The sequence below is a fragment of the Artibeus jamaicensis genome, unplaced genomic scaffold (genome assembly GCF_021234435.1).
Source record: "Artibeus jamaicensis isolate MK-2021 breed Jamaican fruit bat unplaced genomic scaffold, CSHL_Jam_final contig_373, whole genome shotgun sequence".
Classification (NCBI taxonomy): Eukaryota; Metazoa; Chordata; class Mammalia; order Chiroptera; family Phyllostomidae; genus Artibeus; species Artibeus jamaicensis.
This window is the reverse complement of record NW_026521807.1, coordinates 382062-402946: the sequence shown is the minus strand read 5'-3', so window position 1 is coordinate 402946 and position 20885 is coordinate 382062. Positions and strand designations below refer to the sequence as shown.

Sequence of the window (20885 nt, the reverse complement as noted above, 5' to 3'; positions counted from 1 at the left end):
ATAAACTCCTTTAAGTTGACCATATCTGGGAAGTACTTTATCTGCCCTTCCAGTCTAAATAATAGCTTTGCTGCATATTATAATCTTGGGTGTAGGTCCTTGCCCTTCATGACTTAGAATATTTCTATTTCTTCCAGCCCCTTCTTGCCTATAAGGTCTCTTTTGAGAAGTCAGCTGACAGTCTTATGGGAACTCCTTTGTAGGTAACTGTCTCCTTTTCTTTTGATGCTTTTAAAATTCTCTCCTTACCTTTAATCTTGGGTAACTTAATGATGATGTGTCTTGGTGTGTTCCTCCTTGGTTCAACTTCTTTGGGACTCTCTGAGTGTCCTGGACTTGCATGTCTAGTTTTTCCCTGGGGGAGTTTTCCTTCATTCTTTGTTCAAATAAGTTTTCAATTTCTTGCTCTTCCTCTTCTCCTTCTGGCACCCCTATGACTTGGATGTTGGAAGGGTTAAAATTGTCCCAGAGGTTCCTAAGTCTCTCCTCATTTTTTTTTGAATTCTTGTTTATTCATTCTACTCTGCTTGAATGTTTATTTCGTCTTTCTGTTCCAAATCATTGATTTGAGTCTCGGTTTTCTTCCCTACACTGTTGGTTCCCTGTATATTTTTTCTTTATTTCGCCTTGTACAGTCTTCACGTCTTCCTTTATTTTGTGTCCACACTCACTCATTTCTCTGAGCATCCTGTTTTGAACTCTGTACCTGATAGATTGGCTATCTTCATGTCACTAGTTCTTTCTCAGGAGTTTTGATCTATTCTTTCATTTGAGCTATATTTCTTTGTCTTGGGACACCTGTTACATTGTAAGGGGCAGAATGTTAGGTATTCGCCAGGGTGGAGCAACCCATGTTGCTGCATTGTGGCACTACATGTGGGGGAGGGGTCAGAGAGGGGGCAATGCCCTCTCTGCTTGGCTCTCACCCCACTTTCAGTCACTTCCCCTGCTACCCCTAAGCGAATTGCACTATTCTGGTGTTGATTCCTGGGTGGGTGGGTTTGTGTACGTTCTAGGATCCTGTGGGCCCCTTCAACAGACTGTTCTGTGAGATTGGGAATTTCTCCTGCTCCCACTGCCCCCAGAGGTTTTTACAGTCAGAGGTTTTGAGGCTTTTTTTCCCCAGTGCTGGAACCCTTGTGCAGTCTGTCTCACTTCCCAGTTGTTCCTCCCAGTTTATCCACACATGAATATGGGACCATCTGGTCCACCAACTGCTGCCTTGCCAAGCATTCTCTCCACCCTGTCTCTGCCCCTCCTACCAGTCTGGATGAATGTTTCTTCTTTAACTCCTTGGTTGTAGGACTTACATACAGTTCAATTTTCTGGCAGTTCTGGTGGTTTTTTGTTTTTAAATTGGTTTTCTTCTTTTGGTTGTGTGAGGAGCAAAGTGCATCTACCTACACTTCATCTTAGCTGGAAGCTCTGTTTTGTATTTCTCAGGGCATATGTGAGATTGTTGCTGGGTGGCAGCCAGACTGATTACTAGTTTTGAGCATACAACATTCCTTTTTCTAGGTTCTCAACCACATTATTCCTAAGTGCAGATTTTCTGAAAGGAGGTAGAAAAATAGAGAATTGACAGTAAGAAGCTAATGAGCCACACTTAATTTTGCTGCAAGGCTCGAAGTGGATTTGTGGATTTATGGATGATAGCCAGTCTGACAATGAGATGATATCTCATTATGGCGTTAGTTTTCATTTCTTTGACAATTAGTGACATTGAGCATCTTTTCATATGTTTATTGGCCATCTGTGTGTCCTCTTTGGAGAAGTGTCTGCTCAGATCCTCTACCCATTTTTTAATTGGATTGTTTGTTATTGTGACAGCGTGGTAGGACCTAGAGGGTATTATGCTCAGTGAAATATATCAGTCAAAGAAAGATAAATGCCATATGATTTCACTTATATATGGAATCTAAAGAACAAAATGAATGAACAAACAAAATTGAAACAGACTTATAGATACAGATGGATGCCAGAGGTGAGGGAGTTTAGGGGACTGGGTAAAAAAGGTGAAAGGATTAAGAAGTATACATTGGTAGTTACAAAATAGTCATGGGGATGTAAAGTCAAGCATAGAGAATATGGTCAATAATACTGCAATAACTATGTGTGGTGCCAGGTGGGCACTGGAAATATGTGGGGGAACACTCCTAAAGTATATGATTGTCTAACTAGTAAACTGTACACCTGAAACCACTATAAAATAAAATTGACAGTAACCTGTAAAAAAAAAAAAAACCTGACCATTAAATTCTTAATCTGTATTTAGGAAACATGATAACAATCTGTACCTTCATTTTGGTATTTGAAAGGTTGCTCTTTGATCAAGACACACCTCTTAGATCTGAGTTCAGTCTCCATCCTGATATAAATGGAACATGCAAAGGTAAGAAATAACCAGTAGTCCCTTTTATTTCCCTGGTGTTATTATTCCATTACTATCTCCTTTTATAGTTAGTCTTGTCCTTTAACTTTACAGAGTTAGTTTCTTTGGGGCATCTGTAATAGACCCTAAGGCCTATTACTAAGGGGACAACAATGGGCATCATAACTTCTGGAAGATGTTTGCAACTCCTAGAGGGGGCAACAGAGGTATATGGAAGTGGTACTCAGATAGCTCTTCTCCCTGCCCCCCCACCCCCAGTTGAACCCTAGAAGCTGCCTATTTGCAAAAGTAAATGGTACTTCTTAATAACTAGTCTGATTCTTTTAGACAAAATTAAGTTACAAATATCCTTGGTGTATATTTTTATTTGTTTTTATTTTATAGTATTATTTTCATTTAAGTATAATTGACATATAACATTTTTTCAGGTGTACAAAATAATGATTCAATATTTATGTATATTGTGAAATGATTACTACAGTAAGTTTAGTTAACATAGCCTATTACATTGGTCTAGTTAACCTAGTCACACAATAAGTCTAATTATATATGGTTTTTTTTTAACTTTTTTTTATTGATTATGCCATTACATGTGCTCTATTCCCCCCTCCATTCCCCTCCACCCTGCGTACCCCTCCCCCACCATTTCCCCCTTTAGTTCATGAACACGTGTCTCAAATTCTTTAGATTCTGTATTTCCCCTGCTATTCTTACCCTCCCCCCTATCTATTTTCTATCTACTGTCTATGCTACTTATTTTCGGTACCTTCTCCCCCCTTCCCCTCCTCCCACTCCCCTGTTGCTACCCCTCCATGAGATCTTCATTTCTATGGTTCTGCTCCTGATCTAGCTATCCTCTTAGTTTGCTTTTGTTTTAGGTGTGGTTCTTACTAACTGTGAGTTTGCTGTCCTTTCACTGTTCATCTTTTTTATCTTCTTTTTCTTAGGTAAGTCCCTTTAACATTTCATATAATAAGGGCTTGGTGATGATGAACTCCTTGAATTTGGTCTTATCTGAGAAGCACTTTATCTGTCCTTCCATTCTAAATGAAAGTTTTGCTGGGTAGAGCAATCTTGGTTGTAGATCTTTGGTTTTCATGACTTGGAATACCTCTTTCCAGCCCCTTCTTGCCTGTAAGGTCTCTTGAGAAATCAGCTGACAGTCTGATGGGAACTCCTTTGTAGGTGACTGTCCCCTTAGCTCTTGCTGCCTCTAGGATTCTCTCCTTCATTTTAATCTTGGCTAATGTAATGATGATGTGCCTTGGTGTGTTCCTTCTTGGGTCCAACTTCTTTGGGACTCTCTGAGCTTCCTGGATTTCTTGGAAGTCTATTTCCTTTGCCATCTTGGGGAAATTCTCCTTTATTATTTGTTCAAATAAGTTTTCCACTGGTGGCTGTTCCTTTCCCCCCTTCTGGTACCCCTATAATTCGAATGTTGGAACGTTTAAAGATGTCCTGGAGGTTCCTAAGCTTCTCCTCATTTTTCTGAATTCTTATTTCTTCATTCCTTTCTGTTTGATCATTTTTTTCTTCCTTCTGGTCCACTCCCTTGATTTGAGTCCCAATTTTCTTTCCATTACTATTGGTATTCTTTGTATCACCATTCATTTCAATTAGTTTAGCTTCCATATGTTTCTCTAATTTGTGACTAAAATCCACCAGTTCTGTAAGGATCCTGATAACCAGTGTTTTGAACTGTGCATCTGAAAGACTGGCTATTTCTTCATCACTTAGGTCTATCGGTTCTGGGGCTCTGAGTTGTCCTAGAGCCATTTTTGGTCTATTCGTGCTGTTAAGTGAGCGGAGCGAAGCCTTAGTTGTTTACCAGGACGGGGAGACCCAGGTCGCTGGTTTGTGACGCTGTGTGTGGGGGCGTGGTCAGAGAGGGAGCAATGGCGGTCCCCTCCGCTAGCCCAGCGCATTCAGTCACTCCGCACGCCTGGGGTTTATCCGTGCGAGCCTGCTGCCCCGCGCCGGCTTCCCTTCTCACTGGCTTCTCTGCACGTAAATGCGCACGACCGACCGACGCGCCTCTTCCCTGTGCGCTCCGCCAGCTCGCTCGTGATCAGCGCCCTCGGTTGCCGCCTGCGCGCACCGCGCACCGCCCGGGAATTTTTTCTTGCTAACCTGCTCCGCTGCTGGCCTCGCTCCTCATACCGGTCCAGCTGAGTATCTAGTTGTCCTTTGGACTCCGTATTGTCGATTTTTCGTGTGGTTTGGTTGTGACTGCTGTTAAAAATAGTTGTTCTTAGATTTGGTTGTGCACAGAGGCGAGGTCGTTCCTCCGCCTACGTCTCCATCTTGGCGGAAGTCTATATATGTTTTTAAAAAGTGCCTTTTACCTATCAATACTCCATACTTCCCGAGTCCACCTCTAGATCAACTAAAAAATGCATCTACAAAAGTCTATCATTAATTGTTACTGTTCAGAAAGATCAGTTCTGCAGTAGCTGTTTAAATGGTAGATTATTTCCATTTATTATTTCTTCCTGTGATCATTTTCATTTTGGAGGATGTCTGGAAATAGGTGTAGAATAGAAGAAAAATTTCCTAAACATCATGAAGATCTTTTTGTTTTGGTTTACAGAGTTTTTTCACTGCACACTACTTTATCTGATACCCCAATGACAAGTTACAGTTTCATCTTGGAGTGATTTTTCTTACTTGTAATTGGAAAGAACAGTGTGTAATATTTGGTCTCCAGAATGTATTGGATGTGTAAAATGCCAAAAGGAAAAAGCTAGAGGTCTGTTTTAATATTCCAGCCAAGTTTTTTTTCTTTCCTTTTCTGAAAAGATAGACCTTTATTATTTTTGCTAATTATTTAAAAAGTGTAAAATATTTAAAAAATACATAATTATATTATATGGAAAATGAAAGGATTTGTCTAATATTCTTTCTTATAATTCCACTTCCAACAATGCTAGTGTTTAGTATTTGTATATCCTTCTAGACTTTCATATGTCAACATAACCATTTCTTTTTGTAATTGGCATTGTACTACATAATATATTTCTTTCCTTGTTATATTGACCTACCTCAACCTTTTAAATTGCTATATATTATTTCGTATGAGTATACCCTCAATTAATGAATTGGTTACATTTTTGATGTTCCTCAATACTACAACAAATATAAATAGGCTAATTCTTATACCTTTGCCTACTTTTTAAAAAAATTATTTCTTTAGAATAAATAACTAGCTAACATTAGATTGGTCTTTAAAGAATATATTCTTATTTTAAAGGATCTGACATGTGTCAGATGTTGACAAATGAGGTCTGTCCAGAAGGCATCCAGCCATGTAATATGAAAAATAGAGACATTTATTGACAAAGACACAAGATACAAGAAACACTGTACATAGGATAATGATGCCTCAGTTCTCTTAAAAGTAGGTATCTTGGAACCTCACACAGTTCTTCCACTTGCCATCAGGTGCCCTGTTGTATTTTCCTGAATCTCATTGATGGTCTGAAATCTCTTCCCTTTCAAAGGGAAGAGGTTTTAGTTTTGGGAAGAGTCAGAAATTGCAGGTCACCTGAATCTCATTGGTGGTCTGAAATCCCTTCCCTTTCAAAGGGAAATGATTTTAGTTTTGGGAAGAGTCAGAAATTGCAGGTCACCAAATCTGGGCTGTGTCACCTGTTTGATTTGATGTTTTGCCAAAAAATTCTGCACAAGACGTGATGCATAAGCAGGTGTGTCGTCGTCATGATGAAGCTGCCAACCACCAGTTGCCCATAGCTGAGGCCTTCTGAAACATCTAAATAGTTTTCACTTAGGAATGTTCAAGCTTAACACAAAAGTTTATGTACATTTCATGCTCTACTTGCTCAGTCATTTTGAATGACTCTATACATACTCTACACATACTCTACACAGTATGCATACTCTGCACATACTCCCTCGATGGCATCTACTGCCCCACTGACTAGTAGAGCAAAGTCATCATTGTTCACGCATGCGAATTTTAGTTCACTCTCCTTGCCTGCCAGGTTACATCAATGTTGTGCAAACCATTCTCATTACATTAACAGTGGTTGAACTTTTTCTTGACGGACCTCATATACAGCTCCCTAAAAAAGATTGCTTTTCCCCTTTAGATCCAACACAGGATATATTCAGTCTTTGCAAAAATGGTAAATAAAAAGCATCTGATTGTTTTAATTTGCAGTTTTGAGAATATTTAGACATTTTAATATTGACTATTCATAGTTTTTTTGTTATGATTTGCCTTATATATTTCCTAATCTCATTTTGTTATTGATTTATAAGAGAATTTTGCATAATGAAGATAACAAAAGTTTGTCTTATACGTTGCAAATAGTTGTACCCAGTTTCTAAGTTATATTTTAATGTTATTAATGATATATTTTGTATTGCAGAAGTTTTAAGTTTTTAATCAATGTGTAGTAAAATCTGTTGGTCTTTTAGGGTTTATTAGTTTTTTCAAATTTAAAAAGTTTACCTACCTCAAGACCATAAAGATATTTTCTTTTATCTTTATCTCTACTTATATTTATAACTTGTACAAATAATCTCTTTGGAATATTTTAGCATAGGGGAATGTAGTTCTCTAAATTCATTTTTTCAAACACTTAACCGACTTTTCCAATATTATTTACTGAATACTTATCTCAATGCCCCTAGTTGAAATATCATTATTGTTACATATTAAATTCCTGGGTATATATGTCTGTTTCTTACTTTTTTTTTCTTTCATTGATCTTCTTGAGTATTTCTACTTCTGTGGTGTTATTATATTATTTTACCAACTTCAGCATTTAGTACATTTTGATATCTGGTCAGGAAGATATCCTCCCACACAGTAATTGGTGAAACATTCATCCTAAACATCTTTGCTACAAACAGCAGGCTCAGTGAAGTATGAAACTATCCACTGTGAACTTCTAATTTACCCTCTTCCATCTTCTGTTGGTGAGATTTACCCTGAGCTGGGTGGTTTTCAAGGATTCTGATGGAAGAAATCCATGTCATTACTTCTGAAGGATCCACTCCTTTTCCTATGTTGAGTGGCAAGCTGTTGACTAATTTTTGATTTTTCTTTAATCTATTTTAATCTAATCTGTAGAGGATATGTTTCCTTTTTTACCATTGCTGCTTTAGATTTTAAAAAGTAATCATTTCTTTTGATTCTTGATAGGAACTGGAAAGGGGAGAAAGTTAAAATAAAATATGGGCTAAATTTGCCATCTCACAACAGAAACTTTGAATTTTCTTGAATTATATATTAGCATGATGAGTTTTTTTAAGTCCTAAAGTGAATTTTTTTAAAAAAAGAAGTATTCTTTCTAGTGTGATTTACATCTGTATAAAAATACATATAATATATATCCTTTTCATCATTTGTCCTGAAAAAGGTAATATCCAGTGTTGTTTTATTCAACATAGTGCATATGTTTCTTCCTAGTTAATAAGTTAAAAATCATAACACATAAAAGTGACAGGAAATTATAATTTACAAAATGATCTTTAATCACATTTTTACTATCTTTAAATCCTTTGGTCATTGTCAAAGCAGAGCAATAAAGCTGTTATGATTGACTTGTGATTATATCTCACTCTAGGTGCATGTTCTCCTGAGATTCAACTTAGGTTCAAGCTCAGAGAGGATCCACAAGAGCAAGTAAGTAAAAAGAAGATGATGCCTGTTCTTAGTGAGGATGCAGTCTTACAGGTGATAAGCATATTGACTAAATATATACCTACTGAAAATTGGAAATGCTATTAAAAGAGTGCAAAATACTAATGATTACTTCTTTTCATCTGGTATTTTGCTGCTGCTTTCTTTTCATGTTTAGTTTTTTTCCCTTTTCTTAGATAGCCATTCTACTTCTTTGCTGCAAATTTGTTGAAAGACAGTTGTTTTAGGAGGAGGTATTTAATATTTTCCTTTTCCTTCTTTCCTTTATTTTTCTCTCTTTCTGGTATAGATTTGAAAATGAGAGGAACAGAATGTTAAAATAGGTAAAATTAGAATATAATAATTATAGTTTTCATCTGCATTGTATGTCAGAGGTCATCTTAAATTTGTGCAGAAGATACTAGTCAGTGTGATATAATTTGAGGTATGAACCACTGAGAGGCATTTCTATGTCCTGTGTATGTGAGTGCACGTGTGTGTATACACACTTATATACAGAAATTTTTATTTGTTTCTTTGTTATGTAATCACTTAGGGGAAAGGTAAGGGCTAATTTAGTTATCACCTTGGTATAAATAAGTTAGTTAACCAGATACCTACAAAGTCTTAAGGAATGGAAAGGAAGATACATTTTAATAGCAGAAATTGATAAAAATTCCAAAGAGTTGACCATGAGGATCTATCTAATATTGTACCTAGGAAGGTGTATCACTTGAATGATCTCTGATTAAAAGTAAATTTTAACATCAAATATTTTTTCTTGAAGTTGAAATGTCTATATTTAGTTTTTAATCATGAGCTTAAAAATTATTTCTGCAATATTTGAGTTAAGAAAAAGACATTCCTTTAGTTTCAGTAACTGAAATGAGGAATAATTTTTTTAGTTTATTTCAGAAGTATTTCCTACATGAATATTATAATTCAGAACAGTAATTTTGAATGTTTATTATTAGACTCATTGAGATAGCTTTTTAGAAATGTACAGACTCTTGGACCTATACTTGAGTGGAACTTAGGAATCTCTGCTTTTTGAAAGCTCTTGAGTAATTTCTGATGATCAGGAAACAAGCATCTTGGAACAGTTGCCTTACAGGTCTTCAGGAATTAATGAATGTGTATTTCAAAGGTTGGACATTAGTAAGTCAGGCATCTGCTGTTTCTGGGCTTGTAAAATTAGGATAAGAAGGAAAAATGAAATATTTGATATTTGTCCTTTTTTCACCTTCATGGGAATTCATTGGTAATAAAATAGAAACCTCCTTTAACTTTTCCCTGCCTCTCTTTTTTGTCTATAATAAAAGTTACACCATATAATCAAAGTATTAAAAAATCTATAGTGAATTATAATATTCAAAACATTGACATAAGTTGCTCTTACAATTTTTACTTTTAATTCTATGAAAATAATACCTTTAGGGGGAGGGAAATACTCTTTTCTCCTTCTTGAAAAAACAGACCCCAACATTTTCCTACTGTTATTCTTTATATACCGACACTCAGAATTCTTGTGACATTAGCCTGTGGGGGCTTGTGGTTGTGTAAACCACGTATGGAAATCCAAGTGGGCCTCAGCCAAGGAGGCAGACTTGAGTCTCTTTTCCTTAACCTTGACACATGGTCGGCTTGAAATAAAAAGTCCACTCTGGAGGAAAAAGAAGGAAAAAAGTCTTTAATAATTTAACTATATGAGAGAAACTGATTTTATCAAATAAAGAAATGGAGAGAACAGAAAAGATGCTTTCCCAGAAGTATTTTAGAAGAATAAACTATATTGCTTTATACCTTGATTTCAGTTTCTAAATAAATTCTAAGTAATGACTAAATGGATTTCTAAATAAATTCCTCCTTAGCACTCAGATATAACATTGACATTTCAACGGAAAAAAAGGCTATTTTAGAAATGATATGCTATTTTAAATATGGAGAAACTATGTAGAAATAGAGGAACTTCGGTTTGTTATACACCATACTAATTTTATTTTAATTTTATTTATTTTTATTTTTTATTGTTGTTCAAGTACAGTTGTCTCCATTTTACTGGCACCACTCCCCCTCACCCCATCCACCACCACCTCCCGTCCCTGATCCCACCCCACCTTGGTTTTGTCCATGTGTCCTTAATTTTTAAAAATATAGGTAGTATTTTTAAAATATTTCATACTCATAATTTTTGTTGGGTCTTTTTGCAGTACCTTTCCTTATTTCTTACAGGTGCTATAAGGCAAGCAATTTTATTTTTTAATTTTTTTATTTGAACATTTATTTTCATTGGAATATACAAGGTGAGGAATAGTAGGTTTACAATTGAGAGTATGTGAAATAGTTTATTCTTGTATTATTATTTATTAATTATTGTATTTTTCTTTTCTTTTTTAAGAGTTTTTGAAAATTTTAAAAGATTTTATTTATTTATTATCTTTAGAGGGGAAGGGAAGGAGAGAAGGAGGGAAATATCAGTGTATGGTTGCCTCTCATGGGTTCCTTGCTGGTAACTGGCCTGCAACCCAGGCATGTGTCCTGACTGGGAATTGAACCACGATCCTTTGGTTTACAGGCCCACACTCAATCCACTGAATTGCACCAGCCAGGGCTAATTATTGTATTATTTTTCATATGAACAACTGCCAACCTACTTTTGTCCCACCCTGTGTAGTACTTGTTTATTATACTTCTAGCTGATGTATTTTTTTGGCAAGCACCTTTTAAACTTTACATGGAAATTTTTTAATTTTGTTTGGAGAGTTTAGTAATACCTTTGGAGAATAATTTGAGACATTGGTGTCTGTCAAAATTAGGAGATGTGATGGTTAATTTTATGTGTCAGCTTGGCTGGGCCATGGGGAACCCAGATAGTTGATCAGACATTATTCTGACAATTTCTGTGAGGATGATTCTGCAAGAGAGCAACATTTAAATAATGGATTTGAGTAGAGCAGATTGCCCTCCATAATGTGGGTGGGCCTCATTCAACCAGTTGAAGGCCTTAATAGAACAAAAAGACCAGCCTCTATGTGCAAGAGAGGATTCTCCAATAGGCAGCCTTTGGACTTCATCTGCATCATCAGCTTCCCTGAGTCTTGAGTCTCATGGCCCACACTGTACATTTGGACTTGGCAGTCCATAAAATCAATTCCTTTTAATAAATCTCTTTCAATATGTATGTGCATATTCTATGGTTTTGTTTCTTTGAGGAACCGTGATTAATGCAAGGGCATCACTGGTCTTATTATCATCCATTTTTGATCATCTGGAAAATATTTGTTTAACAGGGAGTAATGATTAATTCATTCTTATGGATATTTCCAGCACACTGCTGCTTCTAACTTCTGCTCTCCAAAATGTGGTACTCTATCTGAGAGGTCTCTATCCAGATTGAATATCACTTTCTTTCTTTTACCTTCTATCTTTATCCATATGTAAAGGTGAAAGCAATTAAAATGAGCATTAATGAGAATCCTGAAGGAAATGAACAACCACAGGCTTGTTTGTTGATCATATAATAGAAGAAGGATCATAGTTGGCAAGTCCAGAGCTCATGGAAATATTTATATGTATATATAGTACCTGTTTTATTATATATCTAGCTGACATGTGTGTGTGTAGTAGTCTTTTTAAGCTCCAGTGTGCAGGTAACATTCTCTCTTATTAGCTACCTCTCTGGGGCATAAATTGATGGACCATCTAAATGCAGGGCGGTCAGAATTCTTGCTTATTGCTGATGGGCAATGTAGAATGGGTCCAGCCTCTATGGAAAATGTATGGTGACTCCTCAAAAAATTACACAGAATTACCATGTAATCCAGGAATTCCACTTCTGGGTTTACAAGGTCTGTCAGAAAAAAGTCCAACCATTGTTAATGTAACGAGGATGTCTGGCACAACATCAATATAACCTAGCAGCCAAGGAGAGTGGACTGGAATGTGCATGTGTGATCAATGACGACTTCACTGTACTAGTCAGTGGGGGCAGTGGATGCCATTGAGTGAGCATGGGCACTGTGGGGCTGTTGCGTTCAAAATGACTGAGTGAGAAGAGCAATGAATCTGCATCAGATTTTGCATTAAAGCTTGAACATTCTTCTGCGGAAACTATTAGATGATTCAGAAGGCCTCAGCTGTGGGCAACTGGAGACTGGCACCTTCATCATGACAGTGCACCTGCTCACGCATCACGTCTTGTGAAGAGTTTTTTGGTGAAACATCCAATCACCCAGGTGACTCAGCCCCACTACAAATCTGTATGCCCAGATTTGGTGATCTGCAACTTCTGGCCTTTCTCAAAACAAAAATCACCTTTGAAAGGGAAGAGATTTCACACCATTGTTGAGATTCAGGAAAATACAGTGAGGCAGCTGATGGTGATTGGGAGAACTGAGTAAGGTTGAAAGGTGCCTACTTTGAAGGGGACTGAGGCATCATTGTCCTGTGTACAATGTTTCTTGTGTCTCATATCTTCAAGAAACTTAAATGTTTCTTATTTCTCATACTGTATGGCTGGATACTTTCTGGAAAGACCTTTGTGTACCTAATATAAGTGGAAATAGGGACTCGAAAATATATTTGTTTACCCATATTCATAGAAGCATTATTTACAGTAGCCAAAAGGTGGAAGTAACCTAAGTGTCTGCTGACATAAGAGTGGTTAAACAAAATGTGTTACATACAATGGAATATCCTTCAGCCTTAAAAAGGAGGTAAATACAGATACATGCTGCAGCATGGATGAACCTTAAATACATTCTATTAAGTGAAATAAGCCAGTCATAAGAGGACAAATATACTGTAATTTCTTTTATATTAGATACTTAGGGACAGAAAGTAGAAGGGTGGATATTGAGTGTTGGGAGAGGGGTGAGTGGACAATTAGTGTTTAATTGGTATGTAGTTTCACTTGGGGAAGATGAAAAAATTCTGCAGATGGGTACCCATTCTGGTAATGGGTGCATGTCATTATAAATGTGTACAGTACCCTAGAACTGTTCATGATCAAAATGGTAAATTTTATGTTATGTATATGTTACCACAATTCTAAAAAGATGCTAAGAAAGATTACCATTTGAACTACCTTAAGTGTTAAAGTTTTAGTGTGTTGCATTGGGTTAGCATTCATCAGTTGTAAAAAAACGACTGTTTTTTTTTTTTTCCCTAGGAACCTCAAGATGAACCAGAACAAAGTCAAGCCCTGTTACAGTAAGCATTCAGTTTTTGGTTTTATAATACTGTAGATATTTTTGTTTTTTGTACATCTAAAACAAATCTTCATTTTCTTAAGTTTTGGAATTATGTTTTTGAATAATTGCCCCTTTAAAAGCAGCATTAGTATATATTATTTTACAAACACTCTCAATAAGTTTTATTTTACGAGAGAGATTGATCATATTAAGTTGATTCTGTGTGTTAATATTATTAAAAAATTTAAAGCATAGCATGAAATAAGAATTTGGAGAGTTTATTGAAATTGGACTTCATACAACTATTGTACTTGAGACTTTATCCTTTCAATTCTTTAAAAATAATGATTTACAAAATATGGTCTGTGAGCCCCCTAGGAATCTTTGAGACTCTTTCCAGAGGGTATGTAAGGTCAAAATTATTTTCATAATAATACCAACACATGATTGCGTATTTCACGATATTGACATTTGCACTTATAGTGCTAAAAGCAAATAGGTAAAATTCTGGAGCCTTAGGTAGGAGTCAGGACAGTGGCACCAAATAGCCCTAGTAGTTACCGTGTTTTTCACTGCCATGTACTAGCAGTTAAAGAAAAAACAATTTCACTTAATGCATTTGTTGAAGTAGAAAAGTTATTAGTTTTATTAAATCTGATGAAGTGGGAAGTATGCTTAAAATACTTCTGTGCATACTGAAGTGTTACAGTTGTGTAAAGGAGAGCACTTGTTTGAGTTGAAAGCATTGTATGCAACTAGCCTCATGTTTTTTTTAATTGAAAAAATGACTAACAGACAAACTAGTTATTCACACTAGGGTATATGGCAGACATTTTCTTGAAAGTGAATGAAATAAGCCAGTTACTTCAAGGAAAATAGCTAATAGTTTTTGTTGGCAATGAAAAAATTCAAGCTTTCAACAGAAAATTAGAGTTTAGAAAAACTTGTTTATCACTTTGACCCTGATGGCTTTCTAATACTTAAATTTTTTTGGTGAGATCAGGGACTTCCACCAAGATGGAGGCGTAGGTGGAAACATTGTGCCTTCTTGCACAACCAAGTTTAAAAACAACAAAGTTTTAGCAACAAAAACGCAGCCAAACCACAGAAAATTGAACTATTCAGAATTCTGACAACAATGAACCATTCAGCCAAACCAGTAAGAGGGGCAGAGCCAGAAGCAGAGCGGGGTTGGGCACGAAAGATCCACCAGACCCACCCGGGCATGCAACCCAGGCAGCAGGAAGCAGTGGGCAGATCCCAGGTGTGGAGTAGCAGCGGAAGGACCCACTGAGGGCTGAGCGGGGTCACTCATTCATGCACAGATAAACCGGCGAAGGAGCGAGCAGTGAGACAGACTGCGCAGGCCCCAGCGGTGGAAGCAGCAGAGGGGACCGCTATTGTCCCTCTCTGACCTCGCCCCCACATACAGCGTCACAAACAAGCGACCTGGGTGGCCCCATCCTGTTGAACATTTAAGGCTCCCCTCCTCATACATTACAGGCGCAAACAGAGCAAAACATTATGGCTCAAGAAGAACAGCTCAAAGCCCCCGAGCCCAAAACTCTAAGCGACCAAAATTGCCAACCTATCAGAGGCACAGTTCAAAACAGGATGGATGCTTACAGAACTGGTTGATTTTAGTCACAAATTAGAGGAATATATGAAGGCTAAACTAATTGAAATGAATGGAAATGCACAGGAAACCAATAGTGATGGAAAGGAAACTGGGATTCAAATCAAGGGAGTGGACCAGAAAGAAGAAAATAATGACCAAACAAAAGAGGATGAAGAAACAAGAATTCAAAAAAATGAGGAGAGGCTTAGGAACCTCCAGGACATCTTTAAATGTTCCAACACCTGAATTATAGGGGTACTAGAAGGGGAAGAGGAACAGCCATGAGTGGAAAACTTATTTGAACACATAATAAAGGAAAATTCCCCCAATCTGGCAAAGGCAATAGACTTCCAGGAAATCCAGGAAGCTCAGAGAGTCCCAAAGAAGTTGGACCCAAGAAGAAACGCACCAACGCACATCATAATTACATTACCCAAGATTAAAATGAAGGAGAGAATCCTAGAAGCAGCCAGAGATAAGGGGACAGTCACCTACAAAGGAGTTCCCATCAGACTGTGAGCAGATTTCTCAAAAGAGACCTTACAGGCAAGAAGGGGCTGGAAAGAGGTATTCCAAGTCATGAAATCCAAAGACCTACATCCAAGATTGCTCTATCCAGCAAAACTTTCATTTAGAATGGAAGGCCAGATAAAGTGCTTCTCAGATGAGATCAAATTCAAGGAGTTCATCATCACCAAGCCCTTATTATATGACATGTTAAAGGGACTTACCTAAGAAAAAGATGAACAGTGAAAGGACAGCAAACTCAGTTATTAACAACCACACCTAAAACAAAAGCCAACTAAGAGGACAGCTAGATCAGGAGCAGAACCATAGAAATGAAGATCACATGGAGGTTTAGCAACAGGGGAGTGGGAGAAGGAGAAGGGGGGAGAAGGTACAGAGACTAAGTAGCATAGATGGTAGGTAGAAAATAGGGGAGAGGGCAAGAATAGTAGGGGAAATATAGAATCTAAAGAACTTGAGACGTGTTCATAAACTAAAGGGGGGAATGGTGGAGGAGGGGTGTGCAGGGTGGAGGGAAATGAAGGGGGAAACAGAACAACTGTAATGGCATAGTCAATCAAATATATAAAAAATAAATAAAATAATTGTTTTCTGGTGAGATCAGTGGTAATATTTATAAAGGTGATCTTTTTGATATTTTATAATTAAATGTACATAGATTTATATAACTCAATATTTTCTAAAACACCAATGCATGTTGCCACAAAATCAGGCACAGATAAGAGATCTGTTCAAGGTGCAAGTAGATCAAAGAGTTGTAATGTAACAGAATACAAAAAGTTCATTGACTTTTTGTTTCAGATTTTACATTTCCAATAACCTTTAAGGAAGTTACTGCTTTGAGAGTTTTGGTGGGATATCAGAAAAGAATATCTACAATTATCCAAAAAGGCTACTAAAGTACTGTTTTCTTTTCCAACTCCGTATCTTTGTTAGACCAGATTTCCATTATATACATGAAACAGAATATATGGCAAAAGATTGAAAGCCAGTAGCACATGTGAGATGGTAGCTGTCTTCTATTAAGCCATGAAGAGATTTGTGAAAATGAAAGATTTTGAAAATATAGTAATTTCATCAACTATATTAGTGTGTTACTAAATTATTACTGTTATTTTTAAGTTAATGATTTTTAAATTTTTTTTCTCCATTTTAATTTCTAATATGTAAATATATAAATATAAACCACACAAAAACTTTTTAAGAGTATAAAGGAGTCCAAAATCAAAAGGTTTGAGAATTGCTGTTTTAAAAAGAACCTTTTACTGATTATATCAGCACTATAAGTTCATCTATAGAATAGAAAAAGGAAAAGACTAGGGAAGACTAACAAAGCATCCATCATCTCACTGCCCAGGGAGAATCATTGTTAACATTTTGTTACATTTTGTTTCAGGCTTTCTGTATATTTTTGGTTTTGTTCATATTTTCTACAAAATCGGGATCATTCTGCAGATAGTTTTGTTTCTTTTTAAATTTTAGGTAATGGTTTATCATAATTATTTTCTTTATAAACATGGATTTTAACGGTCTCATGTTTTACTGTATAACCTGATTGTGCTATAATTTATTTAATTATTCTCTACTATCAGGCTCCTACATTGTTTGTGGTTTTGCCTAATATAAGTAATTATTTTTAATAATTTAGATGAATGTTTGCTCTATTTTTAGACTTATATCTTAAATTCTCCTTTCTTGTTAAGGAAGAAAATCTGTTATTGATTCAAACTATGATTTTATTTTATTGTAAATCAGCTTGTTCTAAAAAAAAAAAAACCCCGTGGTTTAGGGGGGAAAACAGCATTCAGTTCTGTTTGCCTCATAGAAATTATTTTACATGAGCAGTTTTCTTTCCAAGATAGCATATATCGATTATATTTAGTTTTAGACAGGAGAGAATATTCAATATATTATTCTTGCTTAGGACTGAAGTAGATATGCCTGGTACCTAACAACTGCTCTTAAAACAACTGAAAATAGAGGCTCTTCTTTTTTTAAAGGAGGGTATCTTGATTGCATTTGTGTAGTACATTAAACTGAGACGTTAACTGATTGCTTTTCTTCAGTGAACTTTTAATTATCTTAAAGCAGATGGTCAAAATTGAAGATTAGGCATGACTCTTACTTTGCCTTCACACTCTCCCCTTCAATATTTCCTGTCTTTTCTTTGCCTACTGTGAAATACAAGAATGCTAAATAATGTCATTAGTTACTTTCACTTAACATCTTCAACTATAATGACAAACTTTCAATGTATTTGAAGATTTAGATAGCCAAACTGTATGTCAGAGCCAACTTTTTTCTTGACCCCTACCATTTCTATTTGGCAGATAGTCATCTCCAAAGTTACTTTCAGAACTAAATGTGATTTAGCATGTTTATAACCCTGAAGTTCATCCATTCATTTTTCAGCTGCATCCTTCATTTTTGCAACCACTTGAAATAATGTTAACAAATTGTTAGTAATTGTAAAAATAATGTAGCAATAAAAACAACTTATCCTATTTTGAATTTCTATTAAATGAAGGGAAAAGTTTAAATTGTATTTGAGTGAGAAAGTGTTTCTTTTCTTTCCATTTAAAAAGTGTATTTATTAATTGGCTTATGTTTTAGAACTAGAAAACATCCAATGTTCACTGTGTCATTTCCCCAGTCTGACCTTGCACTGAACCACGAAAGCATTCCAGGTATGTTTTCATGGGTAAAGTCATTGAAAGTAAATTTGTCTTGGTCTAAAAATACAAGGCCTACTTAGATATACATTTGTTTACAACTGGGCTAGTCTGCTACACATTGCTACAATACATTTTCACATACGAAGTCAGTGTTGCTATTGACCTTGGATCATGCTGCATAGTCTCCCATATGAGAAGCAGCTCAGGTGCAGTCAGTGCCTGCTACTCCAAAAGTCTACTTTTTTGACTTGTAATTTTGGGATTCAAATTGAAAACAAGGCTTGTTTTCTCTGTTCATAGCATTTTTAATATTATGTTTGTCATCTCTTTCTTGACAGGCAGTCATGCAGGCCATTTAACTAAGATTTGGCTGTATTAGAGAATGGCTGTCTTTATCTTTGAGGTGTCTCCTAGTGACTCCTCCAGAGTGAATATTATGTATGTTGTGTGGCAGTAGTTGATATTCTTGGTGGCCAGTGAAACCTGGTATTATAATAAGAGGACACAAGAATATGGTAACTTGAAATTGAAAAAGTTAAATTTTCAAAGCTCTGTCTTTTCCTACTTTGCTGCTACTACAAAAATAGCATTTATGCCCATCACCAATTCTTTCTTACACTCTTAGTGCCTAGATTTTGGTCTGTAACATTTATTTGTATTTTAACAAATATTTATTGAGCCTACTCTGTACTAGATAATATGGGTACTGTGAGTGTATGAAATGCTGAATAGATCAGGAACCCTTATAGGACAGCCAGTCTGTCTTGAAACATGAAGATATTTGAATGGGTCTGAAACATCCTACTGTTGTTGGAAAGCAAAAGTGCTTTCCAGGATGTCCAAAAGTGCAAAATGGATAAAGAGCTAAGTCACTGGTGCTCTAACCGGCCAAGCTATGACAAATTAAGTGGAGGGGAAAATCCAACAGTAATTTTAGTTGTTGGAAATAAGTGTGAAAAAAACCCATGAGTTAATAATGATACTCAAAAATGTTAATAGTGTACAAAAGGTAGTCTACATGCAAAAATAAAAGCCACTATAGTAGAGTGTTTAAAATATTGTAATGACTTTAAGAGAGGCCTGTTAATACATGTGCATTGTATTTTCTCTATTAAATACTTATCTGTTTATAAAGCATAGGATATTTTTATTTATCACTGTATAAGTAGAGAAGAAAGAAAACAGATTTGTTCAATTAGTCAGGTAGTCCTGGGATAAGAATTGTAACAAGAAAAGGAAAGACCATACAGCATCAGCAGTCATACATAAAAACATGTAAGCAATAGGGTGTGATTATGTCCAAAGATGGCAGATTAATTTTATATACAGTTAAGGAGACTTTCTGAACAGATTAGATCCCCCATCTCTAAGGAAATTAAAGTGATGGCCCTGCTAATTGCGGTAAGATTTTTTTAAATATTAAGTGTTTTTTCTTTTAATTTATTGCTGTTTGGTTACAGTTGTTCCACCTTTTTCCTTATTGCTCACCCCTACCTGGTCCCCCCCACTCCCACAGTCAGTTCCTCCCATCGTTGGTACCCATGAGCCCTCTATTCATGTTCCTTTCCTTGTGTTAAAAAAGCAGGTGTAAGCTTGCAACAATGCTAACAGAACATGTCAGTATGTAATCATAGCACAAAAGCTTTGGTAACACTGACTGGCCATGTAAAACATAAAGATAGCATTCTTGGGCAAAACATTAGATTTCACAAAAAATAACCTTTGTAAAGTTTAAGGTAGCTACTTATTATTAAGTAAAGCCAGATAACCGGCTGTACTTTGAATTGTCTTGGAGGAAGTGGTACTGTGACCCAACAAAAATCAGTTGGTCAGCCCATGTTTCTCTTTCACATCAATCTTTCTCTTCTCTCTCTCCCTTCCTCTTTCCCTCTCTCTCCTCCCCTTCTCCCCCTTCCCCCTTCTCTCCTCCTCTGTCTCCCTTCCTCTCTATCTCGAAAATCAATAAAGCATTTTTGGATCTCATACAATTTCTTAATCCTGGAAAGTTACCAAAATAAATATGATTTTAATCTTAAGAAGACATAGGAACAAGTATGGAAATAATGTAGAGTGAATTATACCAATGTATTCTTATTTTAGTTATGTTAAGAGCAATAAATTTTATAACTATTGCATTCACATATGTTTTGTCTAATACTTAATATGTTTGAAGAGGTAAAATGTTAAATTTGTAGTTTAAATTATTTAAGGGAATTTAAGTTTGTAATTAATGTTCAAGTGTGAAAGAAACAGTAGTTTTCAAGTTTTCCTATATTAGTTATAGAAGTTTAAAAAACTGACCGTTAGACAAATATAAGTATGAATAATAATGGATGTTTCCAAGTGAAAAAGCCTTTGTGGTTTTTAAGTTGTCTAATCAATAGTAAATAGGCTAATATAATTCAAAGTATGTCAAACATACATTCCAAATGTGGTGAAAACCTGTTTAGCATCTTTTACGAGATGCAGTTTATAGGCTGAGTGTAACAACCATGAAGCTATAGAGGTACCATCTTAGAGGGTGAAGTTCTTTTTCTCAAAGTTGTGTCTTGAACAGTTTGAGAGAGAGATGATATGAGTGATAGCATGCCTTGGGCATTCTTTCTCTTTTTTGAGTTTTGATCATGATAACAGGCGTCAGCAACAGTTAGAAGTTCTATCCTCATTTTTCTCATAGTCAATCCCAGGAAAAACAGGCATTCACTATCTTTTGCATTTCCTACACTTCCAACCTCCTATTCGTTTGATCTTCCTAGTACCTTATGAAGCTATTGGTATCTGTGCCCCCTTGCCCACCAGTAGCATCATAAGGCACTCATTGAAGTTCTTA

General features: G+C 36.1%; 1 protein-coding gene across 1 annotated transcript in view; it reads left to right on the top strand.

The window, feature by feature from the left end:
• The window catches only part of ANKRD31 (ankyrin repeat domain 31), a 137438-nt gene that overhangs the window by 7445 nt on the left and 109108 nt on the right, over positions 1-20885 (top strand). Inside the window, exons 2-5 of the mRNA XM_053664472.1 lie at positions 2319-2392; positions 7987-8045; positions 13213-13253; positions 17994-18067. Coding sequence (XP_053520447.1) covers positions 2319-2392; positions 7987-8045; positions 13213-13253; positions 17994-18067 — 248 coding nt within the window. The remainder of the gene's footprint in view (positions 1-2318; positions 2393-7986; positions 8046-13212; positions 13254-17993; positions 18068-20885) is intronic.